This window comes from Mytilus californianus, unplaced genomic scaffold, assembly GCF_021869535.1.
Source record: "Mytilus californianus isolate M0D057914Y unplaced genomic scaffold, xbMytCali1.0.p SCAF_3, whole genome shotgun sequence".
NCBI classification, from domain to species: domain Eukaryota; kingdom Metazoa; phylum Mollusca; class Bivalvia; order Mytilida; family Mytilidae; genus Mytilus; species Mytilus californianus.
Genome location: NW_026262679.1, coordinates 50,478,546 through 50,495,337, shown reverse-complemented (window position 1 = coordinate 50,495,337; position 16,792 = coordinate 50,478,546). Strand labels below are relative to the sequence as shown.

The following is a 16,792-nucleotide window of genomic DNA, read 5'->3' as shown; positions in this document are numbered from 1 at the left end:
TTTTTTATTTGGGGTTTCTATAGAATATTTTGGAAACTTGAGGTTATATGGTTACTAAAGCTTGTACACAGGTTAAAAAAGGGGGAAAATTTGATTGATTAACTTCCAGTGATGGTTATTTTCTTATATGCAATGAAATGTTATGTGAAATTTTTTCTATAGTACTGGACAGGATAAAACTTGACTCATGCCAATTATTTCTTTATTTGAAACAAAGATAAATTCTGCACAATTTTTTGAAAAGCGCAAATTTAACAAAGACTAATAGGGGAAAATCAATGGTGGTATTACACCTAATTTAGGTGTAATACCACCAAATCATAGTACGTCACATCGGGTTGCATACGAAAATAGGTCGAAAAAAAACATTCCCTTGAATTTGACAGTTGTAGGTAATTGATCCTACATTTCATTGCAGTAAAACATTTCTGGGTCATAAACATATATCTTGGGTATTTCAAAGCACCATTATTTTTTTATTTGGGGTTTCTATAAAATATTTTGGAAACGAGGTTACATGGTAACTAAAGCTTGTACACAGGTTAAAAAGGGGGAAAATTTGATTGGTTAACTTCCAGTGATGGTTATTTTCTTATATGCAATGAAATGTTATGTGAAATTTTTTCTATAGTACTGGACAGGATAAAACTTTACTCATGCCAATTATTTCTTTATTTGAAACAAAGATAAATTCTGCACAATTTTTTGAAAAGTGCAAATTTAACAAAGACTAATAGGGGAAAATCAATGGTGGTATTACACCTAGAAGTGACACCACCAAAATTCAAACTTGATCTGTGTTTTGTGGTAATTAGTATTGTGTATAAGTTTCATAACATTTGGTTGAGGCAAACTAAAGTTAGAGAATGGAAACCAATTTTGGGCCGTAAGGACGGACGGACGGACATGGGTAAAACTTATTATTTCTTATGCATCATAAATACTGCAATCTGATTGGTTAATTACCCCGGTGTAAATAACACCCCACCCTTGTACACCCCGGGATAAATAAAATTTTGCCAAATAATTTTTAAAAATAAAATTTTGCCAAAATAAAGAAAAAAAAATGTCAAAATAAAAAAAAAAAATTAAAAATAAAAAATGAATAAATTTGCTGCAATCTGATTGGTTAATTACCCCGGTGTAAATAACACCCCACCCTTGTTCACCCCGGGATAAATAAAATTTTGCCAAATAATTTTTAAAAATAAAATTTTGCCAAAATAAAGAAAAAAAAATGTAAAAAAAAAAAAAAAATAAAAAATAAAAAAACGGTGTAAAATTCTGTACACCCCTGATTACACCAAGATAACTAATAATGCCCCCCTCCCCTACAGCAGGGGGATAACAAGTTTACACCTCATTATGAACATGAGAACTGTTTTCAAGCTTATGTTACTGTAACTTCATGGCAGACTACCTTAACCAAAAACTTAAACCTGAAACCGTAACAGACCCATAGACCAGAAAACATAATGATCCCTTCTATTGTAGGCAAGATATAAAACAGTTCCACACTTTATAACAAATACCTGTCTATGGATCCAGAGATCAACCGTTGATAGTTTTTACAGAACGTCAATGTTGTGATAGTTTTATGGTGGTGACATAGTGTGGTCAATAATCGCCCTCCTGCTAAAGCATCCCATACTTTTATAACATTTCCACCTAAAATGTAAAAATAATAATTCTTAAAAAATCCACTTATTCAAATGGGTAAAGTTTCTGAAATGATAATTAGGTTTTAACTTTGACTAGCCTATATATATATAACATGAACAAAAACTGCATTCTGGGTAATAAAAAGTAACATAACAAAAATACTGAATTCCAAGGAAAATTCAAAATGGAAAGTCCTTTATCAAATGGCAAAATCAAAAGCTCAAACACATCAAATGAATGGAAAGCAACTGTCATATTCCTGACTTGGTACAGGCATTTCCTTGCAGAAAATGGTGGATTAAAATTTCTACACTGAATTACTTTCTGTTACAAATTTACTGATGTACATGTAGCAGTCTCTAAATTTAACAAATCAGACCACAACCAGCAGAGAAAAATTATACAAGTACAATAAAAATATGCAAGTTTTCAATAATTATAAAGCAAAGACAATGGACCTGTCCAGAAATGGCACTGACATATAGAAAGGTCAATGTTTTGGACATTCTAATTTCTTAAGACATCATTTAGGAGGATGCAGAGACTGCACAACATTATAGGAGGAATGCTGAAAAGTTGAGTCATTAATCTGGTTCACTGCAATGACAACATAGTTCACATCAAACCTTAGACTGTTATCCTGAACTATAGGAGAGTATATATTACAAACAAAATTTTTAAGACAGTAACATTGACATTGTAGGAAGAGCATTTGAAAATGTCTGCTGTTTATAGACACATTACATAACTGATTTTGTTTTTTTCTGAAAATGAGAAAAAACCTTACATATATTTTGAATTTATTTAAATCAAAACATTTCAGTCTGTAACAATACATTTCTGGGACAACTCTCATGATGAAATCTGGCATAATTACAATATCTCTAGAGGCAAGATCAGAAATACATAATTTCCAACCAAATTCCAATGCAAATGATCGTTTTAATCAAAAACATCATTTTTCATTAAACTGTATAATGCCAAAATCATATGTTGCTGTCATATACTTTTACATCATGATCGTTAACCTAAGTATGCACGAGAGGATTCCACTCTCTACATTCGAGTGTTTTCAAATGTGATCTTCTGCTGAGCTATTAAACTACACGTAAATACCATTGTCCTTATTGCATTTTTACGATGAAACATTTAATGTTACGCTATTATTGTTTTTATATGAAGAAATTTTGCTATTTATTTGACGATTATGTTCGCTTTTTCCGCAAATATTGAAACATATTTTTGATTGTTTTACTTTGATCGTTTAAGATGAGGTAACATTCATAGCACAACAAATGCTGTGTGAACACTTCTTTTGAGTGTCCGCAGGTAAAATATGATACCCTCATCAAAGATGCATACAAGAATTATGATTTTATATTTGCAATAAATCCTATGTCATATGGGATGAAAAGTTCTTTGAAAAGATTTTATGATTATGACTTCTGTTTTAATGAATTAACATGTAATAGTTTAAGGATTGCTTCCTATGACTGTGCAAAAGTAAGATTTTACACGTAATATCACAAAAAAGATCTTCAAAATAGAACCTTTACATTAAAACTTGTCTACCAGAAATTACACATCAAACAAAATGTCTTGGAAGAATGGATTATAAGTTCTTCATTTAATGCTAATGAGAATTTGTATTTTTTTTATTAATAGTAGTACAATGTATAATTAAAAATTAATGCACTCCTAGCTTCAGCTAGATTTAATGTAGGAGATATGGACTATAATTATAGAATAACTAATCCTATATTCAAATATAGAATAATATTAAACGAGTGACTGAACAACAGAACAACACGAATGTGGATATGCATGAGTTAATATTAAGGATTGGTTGGTCACAAGTTGAATATTTTTTTACATTTGAAATCTTGGATAACATTTACTTTTATTACATTTACCAAGATCATTTTAATTGAATTAAAGTAGTAATTGCAAGAAACTAGATCTTTTTATGCATTCTCAATTCGTTTCAACGCAACTCATCAAGAATGTCTTGACAACACCCATTGTTGTATGACTTCAGATGAGTGAAATTATCAGATTGTTTAACATGTGAAATCATCAGTTTTTTTTATTTCCTAGGAAATCACAGTATTTTGTTGCTACCAATGAAATAACCAAATTTAAACTAAATTGTAAAATTATTTAGATGATAAAGATGTTTGTCTTTCTTTTAATGGATTTGGACAAATTGTTCAACTACTTGAAAAATAAACTTTCCTATATATGGGATTTTGGTGCAATACTTTACTGTGTTACCTGTAATGTCATACCGATCATACTCAATGTATAGATACTAAGAATTAATGCTAGTATCTGGGATTCAGAATTATCTCTCTGGTTCATTTTTTCATATAGGTGGCCTAGATCACTGTCTGGTTCAATTTTTTCATATAGGTGGCCTAAATCACTGTCTGGTTCATTTTTCATATAGGTGGCCTAGATCACTGTCTGGTTCATTTTTTTTTTTATATAGGTGGCCTAAATCACTGTCTGGTTCATTTTTTCATATAAGTGGCCTAGATCACTGTCTGGTTCATTTTTTCATATAAGTGGCCTAGATCACTGTCTGGTTCATTTTTTCATATAGGTGTCCTAGATCACTGTCTGGTTCATTTTTTCATATAGGTGGCCTAAATCACTGTCTAGTTCATTTTTTTTTATATAGGTGGCCTAGATCACTGTCTGGTTCAATTTTTTTCATATAGGTGGCCTAAATCACTGTCTGGTTCATTTTTCATATAGGTGGCCTAGATCACTGTCTGGTTCATTTTTTTTTATATAGGTGGCCTAAATCACTGTCTGGTTAATTTTTTCATATAAGTGGCCTAGATCACTGTCTGGTTCATTTTTTCATATAGGTGGCCTAGATCACTGTCTGGTTCATTTTTTCATATAGGTGGCCTAGATCACTGTCTGGTTCATTTTTTCATATAGGTGTCCTAGATCACTGTCTGGTTCATATTTTCATATAGGTGGCCTAAATCACTGTCTGGTTCATTTTTTTTATATAGGTGGCCTAGATCACTGTCTGGTTCATTTTTTCATATAAGTGGCATAGATCACTGCCTGGTTCATTTTTTCATATAGGTGGCCTAGATCACTGCCTGGTTCATTTTTTCATATAGGTGTCCTAGATCACTGCCTGGTTCATTTTTTCATATAGGTGGCCTAAATCACTCCTAAATGATAACATCAAGGTCCATCCAGTTTAGGTATCCGGTCCTTTTAACTATGTAAGTAGCTTTGGTGATCCTTCGACTACTTAATCATCAAATCTAATCTACTTATATGTTCTGGTCAACAACATGTACCATTTATCAGTAAAGCAAGTCTTCAAGCCATCAGGATCTACCCTTCAAAAGTCTGGCCCCATTACTGCTCTGGTTCTATTTACTTGTATAAGAAGATATATATCAGCTACCTAAATCACTTGAGCACAATGCACATGTTTTATAAATTCATTTAAATAAATACATATCAGCTACTTGGATCACTAGGGTTCCATTCACAGGTTCTATTTACTTATATAAGTAGCTACAATTTCAGCTTCCTATATCACATCAGCCCTGCATGTACAGGTTCTATATACTTCTTTAAATAAGTACATACCAGCTACCTGGATCACTAGGGTACCTTAAAGCTTGTACAGGTTCTTTTCTCTTGTACTGATAGATATATATCAGTTACCTAGATCACTTGGGTACCATATATAGGTTCTTTTTTCTTGTATTGGTAGATATATTTAAGCTACCTATATCTCTTCAGCACGGCATGTAGTTCTCTTTTCTTGTTTAAATAGATATATATCAGCTACCTAGACCACTTGGGTACCATGTACAGTTTCTTTTTCTTGTATTGATAAATATATTTAAGCTACCTATATCACTTGGACACCATGTACAGGTTCTTGTTACTTATACTTGTATTGAGAGATACATATCAGCCATCTGGATCACTTGGCTACCACATACAGGTTCCATTTTTTTTGTATGAGTAGAAACATATAATCAGCTTCCTGGCTCAAAAGGGCACCATGTACAGTTTCTTGTGTAAGTAGATAAAATTCAGCTCCCTGGATCAATTGGGCACCATGTTCTGTTTCTATCTACCGGTACTAGTATTGGTAGATATTTATCAGCTACCTGGATCACTTGGGCACCATGTTATGTTTTTATTTACTTGTATTGTTAGATATAAATCAGCTACCTGGATCACTTGGGCATCATGTTCTGTTTCTATTTACTTGTATTGATAGATATATATCAGCTACCTGGATCACTTGGGCACCATGTTCTGTTTCTATTTACTTGTATGGGTATATTTATATCATCTACCTGGATCACTTGGGCACCATGTTCTGTTTCTATTTACTTGTATGGGTAGATATATATCAGCTACCTGGATCACTTGGGCACCATGTTCTGTTTCTTTTCAATTGTATTGGTAGATATATATCAGCTACCTGGATCACTTGGGCACCATGTTCTGTTTCTATTTACTTGTATTGGTAGATATATATCAGCTACCTGTATCACTTGGGCACCATGTTCTGTTTCTATTTCTTGTATTGGTAGATACATATCAGCTACCTGGATCACTTGGGCACCATGTTCTGTTTCTATTAACTTGTATTGGTAGATATATATCAGCTACCTGGATCACTTGGGCACCATGTTCTGTTTCTATTTACTTGTATTGGTAAATATATATCAGCTACCTGGATCACTTGGGCACCATGTTCTGTTTCTATTTACTTGTATTGGTAGATATATATCAGCTACCTGGATCACTTGGGCACCATGTTCTGTTTCTATTTACTTGTATTGGTAGATATATATCAGCTATCTGGATCACTTGGGCACCATGTTCTGTTTCTATTTACTTGTATTGGTAGATATATATCAGCTACCTGGATCACTCTGGCAACATGTTCTGTTTCTTTTTACTTGTATTGGTAGATATATATCAGCTATCTGGATCACTCTGGCACCATATTATGTTTCTATTAACTTGGATTGGTAGATATATATCAGCTATCTGGATCAGTTGGGCACCATGTTCTGTTTCTATTTACTTGTATTGGTAGATATATATCAGCTACTTGGATCACTTGGGCACGATGTTCTTTTTCTTTTTCTTGTATCAGTAGATATATATCAGCTACCTGGATCACTTGGGCACCATGTTCTGTTTCTATTTACTTGTATTGGTAGATACATATCAGCTACCTGGATCACTTGGGCACCATGTTCTGTTTCTTTTTACTTGTATTGGTAGATACATATCAGCTACCTGGATCACTTGGGCACCATGTTCTGTTTCTATTTACTTGTATTGGTAGATATATATCAGCTACCTGGATCACTTGGGTACCATGTTCTGTTTCTATTTACTTGTATTGGTAGATATATATCAGCTATCTGTATCACTTGGGCACCATGTTCTGTTTCTATTTACTTGTATTGGTAGATGTATATCAGCTACCAGAATCACTTGGGCACCATGTTCTGTTTCTATTTACTTGTATTGGTAGATATATATCAGCTATCTGTATCACTTGGGCACCATGTTCTGTTTCTATTTACTTGTATTGGTAGATGTATATCAGCTACCAGAATCACTTGGGCACCATGTTCTGTTTCTATTTACTTGTATTGGTAGATATATATCAGCTACCTGTATCACTTGGGCACCATGTTCTGTTTCTTTTTACTTGTATTGGTAGATATATATCAGCTATCTGGATCACTCTGGCACCATATTATGTTTCTATTTACTAGGATTGGTAGATATATATCAGCTATCTGGATCAGTTGGGCACCATGTTCTGTTTCTATTTACTTGTATTGGTAGATATATATCAGCTACCTGGATCACTTGGGCACCATGTTCTTTTTCTTGTATCAGTAGATATATATCAGCTACCTGGATCACTTGGGCACCATGTTCTGTTTCTATTTACTTGTATTGGTAGATACATATCAGCTACCTGGATCACTTGGGCTCCATGTTCTGTTTCTTTTTACTTTTATGGGTAGATATATATCAGCAACCTGGATCACTTGGGCACCATGTTCTGTTTCTATATACTTGTATTGGTAGATATATATATCAGCTACCTGAATCTCTTGGGCACCGTGTTCTGTTTCTATTTACTTGTATTGGTAGATATATATCAGCTACCTGGATCACTTGGGCACCATGTTCTGTTTCTATTTACTTGTATTGGTAGATATATATCAGCTACCTGGATCACTTGGGCACCATGTTCTGTTTCTATTTACTTGTATTGGTAGATATATATCAGCTACCTGGATCACTTGGGCACCATGTTCTGTTTCTATTAACTTGTATTGGTAGATATATATCAGATACCTGGATCACTTGGGCACCATGTTCTGTTTCTATTTACTTGTATTGGTAGATATATATCAGCTACCTGGATCACTTGGGCACCATGTTCTGTTTCTATTTACTTGTATGGGTATATTTATATCATCTACCTGGATCACTTGGGCACCATGTTCTGTTTCTATTTACTTGTATGGGTAGATATATATCAGCTACCTGGATCACTTGGGCACCATGTTCTGTTTCTTTTCAATTGTATTGGTAGATATATATCAGCTACCTGGATCACTTGGGCACCATGTTCTGTTTCTATTTACTTGTATTGGTAGATATATATCAGCTACCTGTATCACTTGGGCACCATGTTCTGTTTCTATTTCTTGTATTGGTAGATACATATCAGCTACCTGGATCACTTGGGCACCATGTTCTGTTTCTATTTACTTGTATTGGTAGATATATATCAGCTACCTGGATCACTTGGGTACCATGTTATATTTCTATTTCTTTGTATTGGTAGATATATATCAGCTACCTGGATCACTTGGGCACCATGTTCTGTTTCTATTTACTTGTATTTAAGTAGATACAAAGTCAAATCAGCTACCTGAATTACTAATGACCATGTAAAGGTAATTTTTGCATGTATTTGTATAGGTAGAAACATATCAGCTACCTGAAACTCTATCACTTAGGTACTATGTACAGGTTATAATCATTTGTACAGTAGATACATGTTACCAAAAAACAAATATTCAACCAATACCTATATAAAATAAGGAGACCTTGTGACAACCAAAATTCAACAAGTAATATTGTAAGATGCTCGGAATAAAATTATATAAAAGTTGAACTTTTCTAAATGAATTTCAATCTTAGATAAAGTTTTCTGCAAACCATCTGGAAAAGTGCCGATAAACATGGCAAAAATGTAATAAAATTTGATTAATTAATTTGATGTAATTCACAATAACTTTCATAAATGTGAATTCCATATAAACAAGGAGAATTATGATATGGTTGATAGATATGATTTATATAAGTCACTGGGATACATATATATTTCTTGCTATTTTATAAATGTGTATATAATTAATCAGAATAATTCATCATAGCATACTTCTTCAGAATGACATGCAAACATGTAAAGAACTATCTCAGACTCTTAGAGGCCACGATATCAAACAGTAAAGACGAATATTCACTTTTCATCTTTTTTCATGTTCGTAACCAAACGACTTTCATGGAGAAAAAAACCTTATAAATAGCATTTGCTGTCAAATTGCCTACTAAAATATGCTTCTTCCACAACCTATCTATGTTGGAGCATGCTATTTTCAAAAACAGAGCATTTTTGTTATTAAAATCAGTTATTAGCAGTAATTTTATAAAAAGCCGACAATAAAACTACTGCTTCTGAGCTATTAAAAGTAGCATCAAAACATCTGTTCGGCTTAGCAATACAAATAACCGTTAATAGAAAAAACTTAGTCAAATTACAAAGATGTAGTTCTTCAAGAGTAACAAAGGTTTATTTGTAAAGATGTTGGTCTTTAAAAGTTACAAAAGTCCTCAAATCTATATGAGGGTCTATAAAAGCCACATGTTGAAACGTGGGTCTTAAAAGGTAACACCATTACTTTTTTTATAAGGAACATCTTAAAGAGATAAACCATTGTTAAGATTTTCAACTTCAGAAGTTACACAGATCAACTTGTCAAAAATCAAGTATTCAAAATTTAAGCAAGTCCACATATAAAGGTGTTGGTCTTTAAAATTTACATATGCACTTGTAAAGGTACATAGGTCACCAAAGTAACTGTGGTTAACATATAAAGATGTAGGTCTTAGAAACCACACTGGTCCACTTATGAAAATGAAGGTTACCGAAGTTGTTGTACTCTGCTTTCCAGATGTATGTTTAACTTTATGAGAAATATGAAAATTTATGAGAGCTTTAAGAAATTTTAATACCCATAAAAATATTCAAATATGCACCTAATTGCATGTGTTCTTGCAGGTAAGTAACAGAACTAAATTTGAATAAATGAAATGTATATCATTAAAAGGAAATAAATTGGGAGTGAAAATAAGAATATACCTTTAAGCAAAAATTGTACGTCAGAGGAAAGATGTGTATAAACAGCAGTACAACAGAAAACAAACAACATGCCAGTAGAAACTATATAACTAGGATATTTAACTGATCAACAAGATACGTGTATAATCATGATAGTTTACAACCAGTCCTTTCGGTCATAAAACTTTACTCAGTACGTGGGGTACAAAATTTGTGCTCGAAACACTTAATCCAGTATTAAGATTGGGTGATTTCGAAATCTGAGTGTGATAATAGTACTCAAAATGTTTAGGTCTGGTGAATCTTTAATAGAGTATTCTCCCTTTAGATAATTAATCTTTCAAAGTGTCAACATCAACATTAATTAAGATCAACCTGTATCTTCATACAATTACAGGAAAATAAAATGAAATAACAAATAATCTGTTTTATATCAATTCAATAACAAAAGGCTCCTTCTATGAATATCCAAGCAATTATAAATGCATGATATTTTTTTCAGCTTGATTGAAATGATTTGCCGATCATGAAAGTAAACAGGTTCAACTGCTCTGCACTACCTATAGTAGCACATAAATTTATTAACTCACTGGTCAATGGCTTATAATAGTAACAATGAATGTAAAAAATGGGCTTAGAACTTCCAAACTATGTTGATTTAGACCCTTTAACTGTCCAAAACCTTTCAATTAATTATTCAGTACATATTCAAAATGTACATTAGGGTTATTAGACCCCTGGACATTTCAAAAACCTTTCAATTAATGATTAACTACATGTTTAGTATGCACATTAAGACCCCTCAAATGCATCTACAAATTGATACAGATGCTTCTTATATTAATGTTATGCTGTAAAAAAATAACATAATGAAATAAGAAATAAACAGATGTATTAGATGTAGGGGATCTGAGTTTCCTAATCTGCCATAACAAGATATCACGTCAATATATAATAATAACCATTTTTTCTCTTCCTTGTGTCAGTAGACATGTGGTATATAAATCGTAATTTCTCCATCGATGATGGCTATAATGTATTATCCAGAATGAATTACACCAAATATAACAATATACGGTAATTATAAGACAGAAATCGCTTCTTCTTGCCTCATTGCCAAACAACTGGTGAATGTGAATTTGAGATTAATGAAACATATCAAGCTTGATGTTGAAAGATATATACTCAACAACTATTTCTCTGCAACAAATTAATTTGCACTACTAAATTAGATCTGTAAAGGTCATTACTTCTTTCTGATCAAGGAAAGACTACATCCCAAACTATTATAATAACCTTGTTAAAAACTTGATAGTAAAAAGTATATGTTTGTTGTCAGTTTCTTCAGTATCTTCCAATGCAGTAAAATCTTTATTAGAATATAAATAGTAGCATACAACATTTAATAATAGATAAAACAATAGTGTAAAACATTTAGGGGGCTTCGGTGGCTAAGTGGTCTAAGTAGTCGATCTACTGTATCACTAGCCAGTCAACACTTAGGTTGTGAGTTCGCATCCCCCACATGCCAGTGCAATCGACTCCAATCTAGACTAACTAGGATTAAAAGTTTTCTTATCAAAGGTAGTTGGTTCTCTCCGGGCACTCTGGCTTCCTCCACGAAAATAGCACAATAGTGCTGAAAGTGGCGTTAAACACCAATCAATCAATCAATCATGTCATACATTCTGCCTCAATGTTCTGTAACATGAAAATAAAGATGTTAGGTAAATTAAAATTCAATGAAACAGCAACCCAATAACACAAACAGAAAAAAAAGAAAACGAGGTAAAATCAGTTTTCAATAGTGGACAAGTATCCATACCATGATCAGACATTTAAAAAATTTCCCAGTGAATTCAAAAGTGACTACCAATTGAAGGATTTATATCAATACAAAATTCCTGTGTGGACAACTATCCTAAAAAAAAAAAATCATTAACTTTTTCCTGTTTTATTAAGACAGGAATAGGCATATTTACAGCATTAAACTACTTATGGTAAGAAATCAACCCTTCCTGACCATATTTGTCACTAGAAGAATCCTATATGTTTGTGTTGTTAAGGATTAATCTATAAGAGTGTAATATAATTAACTAAATATATAGCTATGAAAAAGAAGATGCGGTATGATTGCCAATGAGACAACTCTCCATAAGAGACCAAATGACACAGAAATTAACAACTACTGGTACTTTATCATGTTTATAGTGTTTTCGGGTTGTATATTACTGTTTTCCTTTCGCTATTTTTTGGTCATGATTGTGGACATCTCTCTTTGTCTTACAAGTTTTGATTCTCCTCTTGATATTTCCCCCCTCTTTTTTGGTACTGGTTGCTTATAAAACAATATAAGACACCTTTAAAATAATGTAACATTACATGTGTCCACTACAATGGAAATATAACCATTAAAAAATGCAGGTAATTAGAAGTATACGTTTTGTAGCATGAAAAATGTGGTGATTTTATTTCACCACTTAATGTAAATGTAATTTTGGTAGTATGAGACACTTGATGGTTTTAATCCATCATCCAATGTAAATGTAATTTTTGTAGTTTGAAACATGTGGTGATTTAAATTTCATTTCACCACCAAATGTAAGTGTAATTTTTGTAGTATGAAACATGTGACGATTTCATTTCACCACTGAATGTAAATGTAGTTTTGTAGTATGAAACATGTGGTGATTTTATTCCACCACTGAATACATATGTAATTTAGTTGTATGAGACATCTAGTGATTTTATTCCACTAATGAATGAAAATGCAATTTTTATAGTATGAAAAAAGTGGTGATTTTATTCCACCATTGAAAGTAAATTATTTCTGTAGTACAAGAAATGTGATGTTTTTATTTCACAACTGAAAGTAAAAGTAATTCTGTAGTATGAAACATGTGGCAATTTTATTCCACCACTGAAAGTAAATATAATTCTGTAGTATGAAACATGTGGTGATCTTATTCCATCACTGAATATAAATATAATTCTGTAGTACGAAACATGAGGTGATTTTATTCCACCACTGAATGTAAATATAATTCTGTAGTATGAAACATGAGGTGATTTTATTCCACCACTGAATGTAAATATAATTCTGTAGTATGAAACATGAGGTGATTTTATTCCACCACTGAATGTAAATATAATTCTGTAGTATGAAATATGTGGTGATTTTATTTCACCACTGAATGTAAATATAATTCTGAAGTAAGAACATGTGGTGATTTTATTCCACCACTGAAAGTAAATATAATTCTGTAGTATGAAACATGTGGTGATTTTATTCCACCACTGAAAGTAAATATAATTCTGTAGTATGAAACATGTGGTGATTTTATTCCACCACTGAAAGTAAATACAATTCTGTAGTATGAAACATGTGGTGATGATGACATTCCACCACTGAATGTAAATATATTTTCTGCAGTATGAGACAAGTTGAGATTTTGAGCCACCAATGAATATAAATTCTATTTTTGAGGTATGAAACATGTGACAATTTCATTTTACAACTGAATGTAAATTTTATTTTTGTAGTATGAAACATATGGTGATTTTATTTCACCATTGAATGAATGTATATGTAATTTTTGTTGTGATCACATTTCACCACTGAATGTAAATTAAATTTTTTGTAGTTTTATACATGTGTTGATTTTATTTCACCACTGCATGTAACAAAAACTCCTTGATTAATCTTGTTTATAACTTTCTCAATTAAAGTTCTAATGATTTCTTTCAACAACTGACTTCAATTAGACTAAAAGTCTCTTCTGTCTGTTTAAATTGTAGTAAATTTATAATAAATTATCTTTTATGTGGACTGCTTCAGTATTTTTGCTGCACTTTAATTACAAGTTTTGTTGAGAATAATTCAAATTGTTTGCAGTTTTATCTGAACAGTCATCAGAAATAATAAACAGATATAAAAGAATTGTTGTTGGAAAAAAATAATTCTTGTTGTTCCCAATTTCTGTATTAAAATGGAGAATCTAAGACCTTAATACCCATCTCTTGTTTTATTGTCTACAGATATTGTTCCCCTGTACTTGTAAGTTTATTGGTAAAAAAAACCTAAAGCAAAAGCAAATTGGTAAAAGTTTTTTACTTTGGTAGGAAGCTATTAGGGATTTAAATTTAAAAGATCATTCATGAAAGTTGATTATTTTTAATTGATGGATATACTTTGCACATACAAAATTTTTCAAAATTATGATTAGTACCACAGTTACTGTTACTGAATGCTGGTAACAATAATTAAGATAAAGTATGCTATGTCACATGTGGAGCAGAATCTGCTCACCCTTCCAGAGCACCTGAGATCACCCCCATCCCGGTTTTTGGTGGGGAATATGTTGCTCAGTCTTTAGTTTTCAATGTTGTGTTTTGCATTCTGTTCTTTGTCTATCTGCTTTTTTGTCGTTGTCAGTTTGTCTTCGACTTATGAGTTTGAATATCCCTTTGGTATCTTCCGCCTCTCATTTAACCTAATTTTCATTTTTTAACGCCTCTAAAGATAGTTTTCATCACTGAGACTGAGCTTAGTAAAAAATTCATAAATTTATGGATTTGATGTTTTCTTATTTTGTCTCAGAAAAAGAGTACAAGGTATGTTAAAGGGCTTTTATTTCTTTGTTTTCTAATTCACTTTTAAATTCTTTTAGCGCTGAAAGACCACCGAATACTTGAAAGAAACTAATCACTATAATTTCTTTTGTTTGACAATTCTTTCTTTAATTAATAAGGTTAATGATGGTGTTAATATGAGTTTAACGAGTTATTGGATGAGCGGAAACAATCCGTAACAATGCAAAAACATCCTGTACAAAACAAATGAAAAAGCAACGAAAACACAATCTTCATTTAAATAACTTTGATATCTTTCGTAATTATGAAATAAAACAGTTTATATCACACTAATTCAAAAATAATCACATGAACCATCCTCTACATTGACATAAAAACCAGTATACAAAATATTTACTTATATTCTTTCTTCTGTAATACATCAAAATATTTGTATATATTCTTTTATGTTGTACATCAAACAGTCTTTTTACTTCTCAGATAAATTAGATCATTAACATTAATTGAATAATGAAGTGTGAAATGTCGAAAACATATAATCGTCAGTTGTTAATTTGATCAAATTAAGCGATACCGAAAGTGTCAGCCTTAAGACTTATTTTTAATGGTCTGGAAAAACTATTGGGAAATGTTTTTCAGAAATTTTCTTTATCTCTGTTGCATAATAATAATTTTTAAATCAATATATAATATGTCCGATAATTAAAAATTCAGTAGTCACAAAATATAGAACTATGCCTTTTATTTCCCTGAACATAAAGTGTCAAGAATTCTTAAGTTTTTATGTAACTGGAATAAAAATTTGGACCAACACTACAAACCCTGTCCTTGAGTTTTTTAGTGGCAATCCAAATTTCCTGTCCTTTATCACTGTCGACCAACTTCTCAGAACCTACTTATATTGCACCAATTGTTAGCTTTTTCTGACCCTGAATGTGCTTGAAATATTTGCCACAGGACATTAGCAAGCAACAACCTATCAACATGATTATCACCAAGAAACCAAAATGCCTGATAGACCAAGGAAGGACTGATGGGTCTATATACCTCTTAGCACAGAATATAACCAACCACTCTTGATGATTGTGGCAAGGTTTTGTACAAATCAGATTGTGATTCTAGAGGAGATAAACTGTGAAAAGTTATCAATGAGTAGGGTAGGAGGGGATGTCACATCAAATTCCGGAAAAATAAACACAGCATCACAAATAGACAACTTTCGAGTTCGTTGCATTTCCGTCAAAAAATTTGGTTTGAGTGAACATCATTCGTGAGTTTAGGGGCATCAACACTTCCTTCCCATGTTGAGCGAGTGGTTGAAAAAATATAATGCCGTATTGCAAGAATTATTCGGCAAAATAAATTCTTTATAATTGATAATCAGCACTGCTGTCATTAGGAAATTATGATTAAGTACCTACGGAACAAACATTATTTGTAGTTTATCCTGCATAATGATGATCACGAAGACGCTTGATGAACTTTAATAGTGCAGGGATACAGGTGATCCCCTCTATCTGGTAAATGACGTCATAAATGCACACATAATTGACGAACTTTTCCGGTGATGGACATAACTCGAAAGTGGTCTATTCTTGAATAAACAAGTATTCTGAGAGTATTGCATTGCAATACATAGTCCCCTACCGGTTAAAAATTCATTGTACAGGAACAAAATGCTAACTTAATCGGTAATTTGTAATATTTTCTATATTAAAAAACTAAGACCATTACTCTGCAAAAAATATTGAACCGGAAAAAAAATTCAAACTTGATCTGTAACTGGTCATGATAAAACTATATACCAAATATCAAATCACTATCTTCAAGCACAAGGAAAAAGTGTGGAAAACTGATTATTTGCGTGAATTTTCTAAGTCCAAGGACCATAACTCTGTAAAAAATCACCAGCCCAGAATGAAATCCGAACTTGATCTGTAACTGGTAAAACTATAAACCAAATATCAAATCACTATCTTCAAGCATGGAGAAAAAAGTGTGGAAAACTGATTATTTGGGTTAACTTTCTTAGGTCCAAGGCCCACAAGTCTGCAAAAATCATCAGACTGAAACAAAATTCAAAATCTG

The 16,792-nt window shown here is 32.1% G+C and overlaps 1 protein-coding gene across 1 annotated transcript in view; it reads right to left on the bottom strand.

The window, feature by feature from the left end:
• The window catches only part of LOC127734802 (U3 small nucleolar RNA-associated protein 15 homolog), a 61,794-nt gene that overhangs the window by 12,116 nt on the left and 32,886 nt on the right, over positions 1–16,792 (bottom strand). The window contains exon 7 of the mRNA XM_052244808.1: positions 1,533–1,668. Coding sequence (XP_052100768.1) covers positions 1,533–1,668 — 136 coding nt within the window. The remainder of the gene's footprint in view (positions 1–1,532; positions 1,669–16,792) is intronic.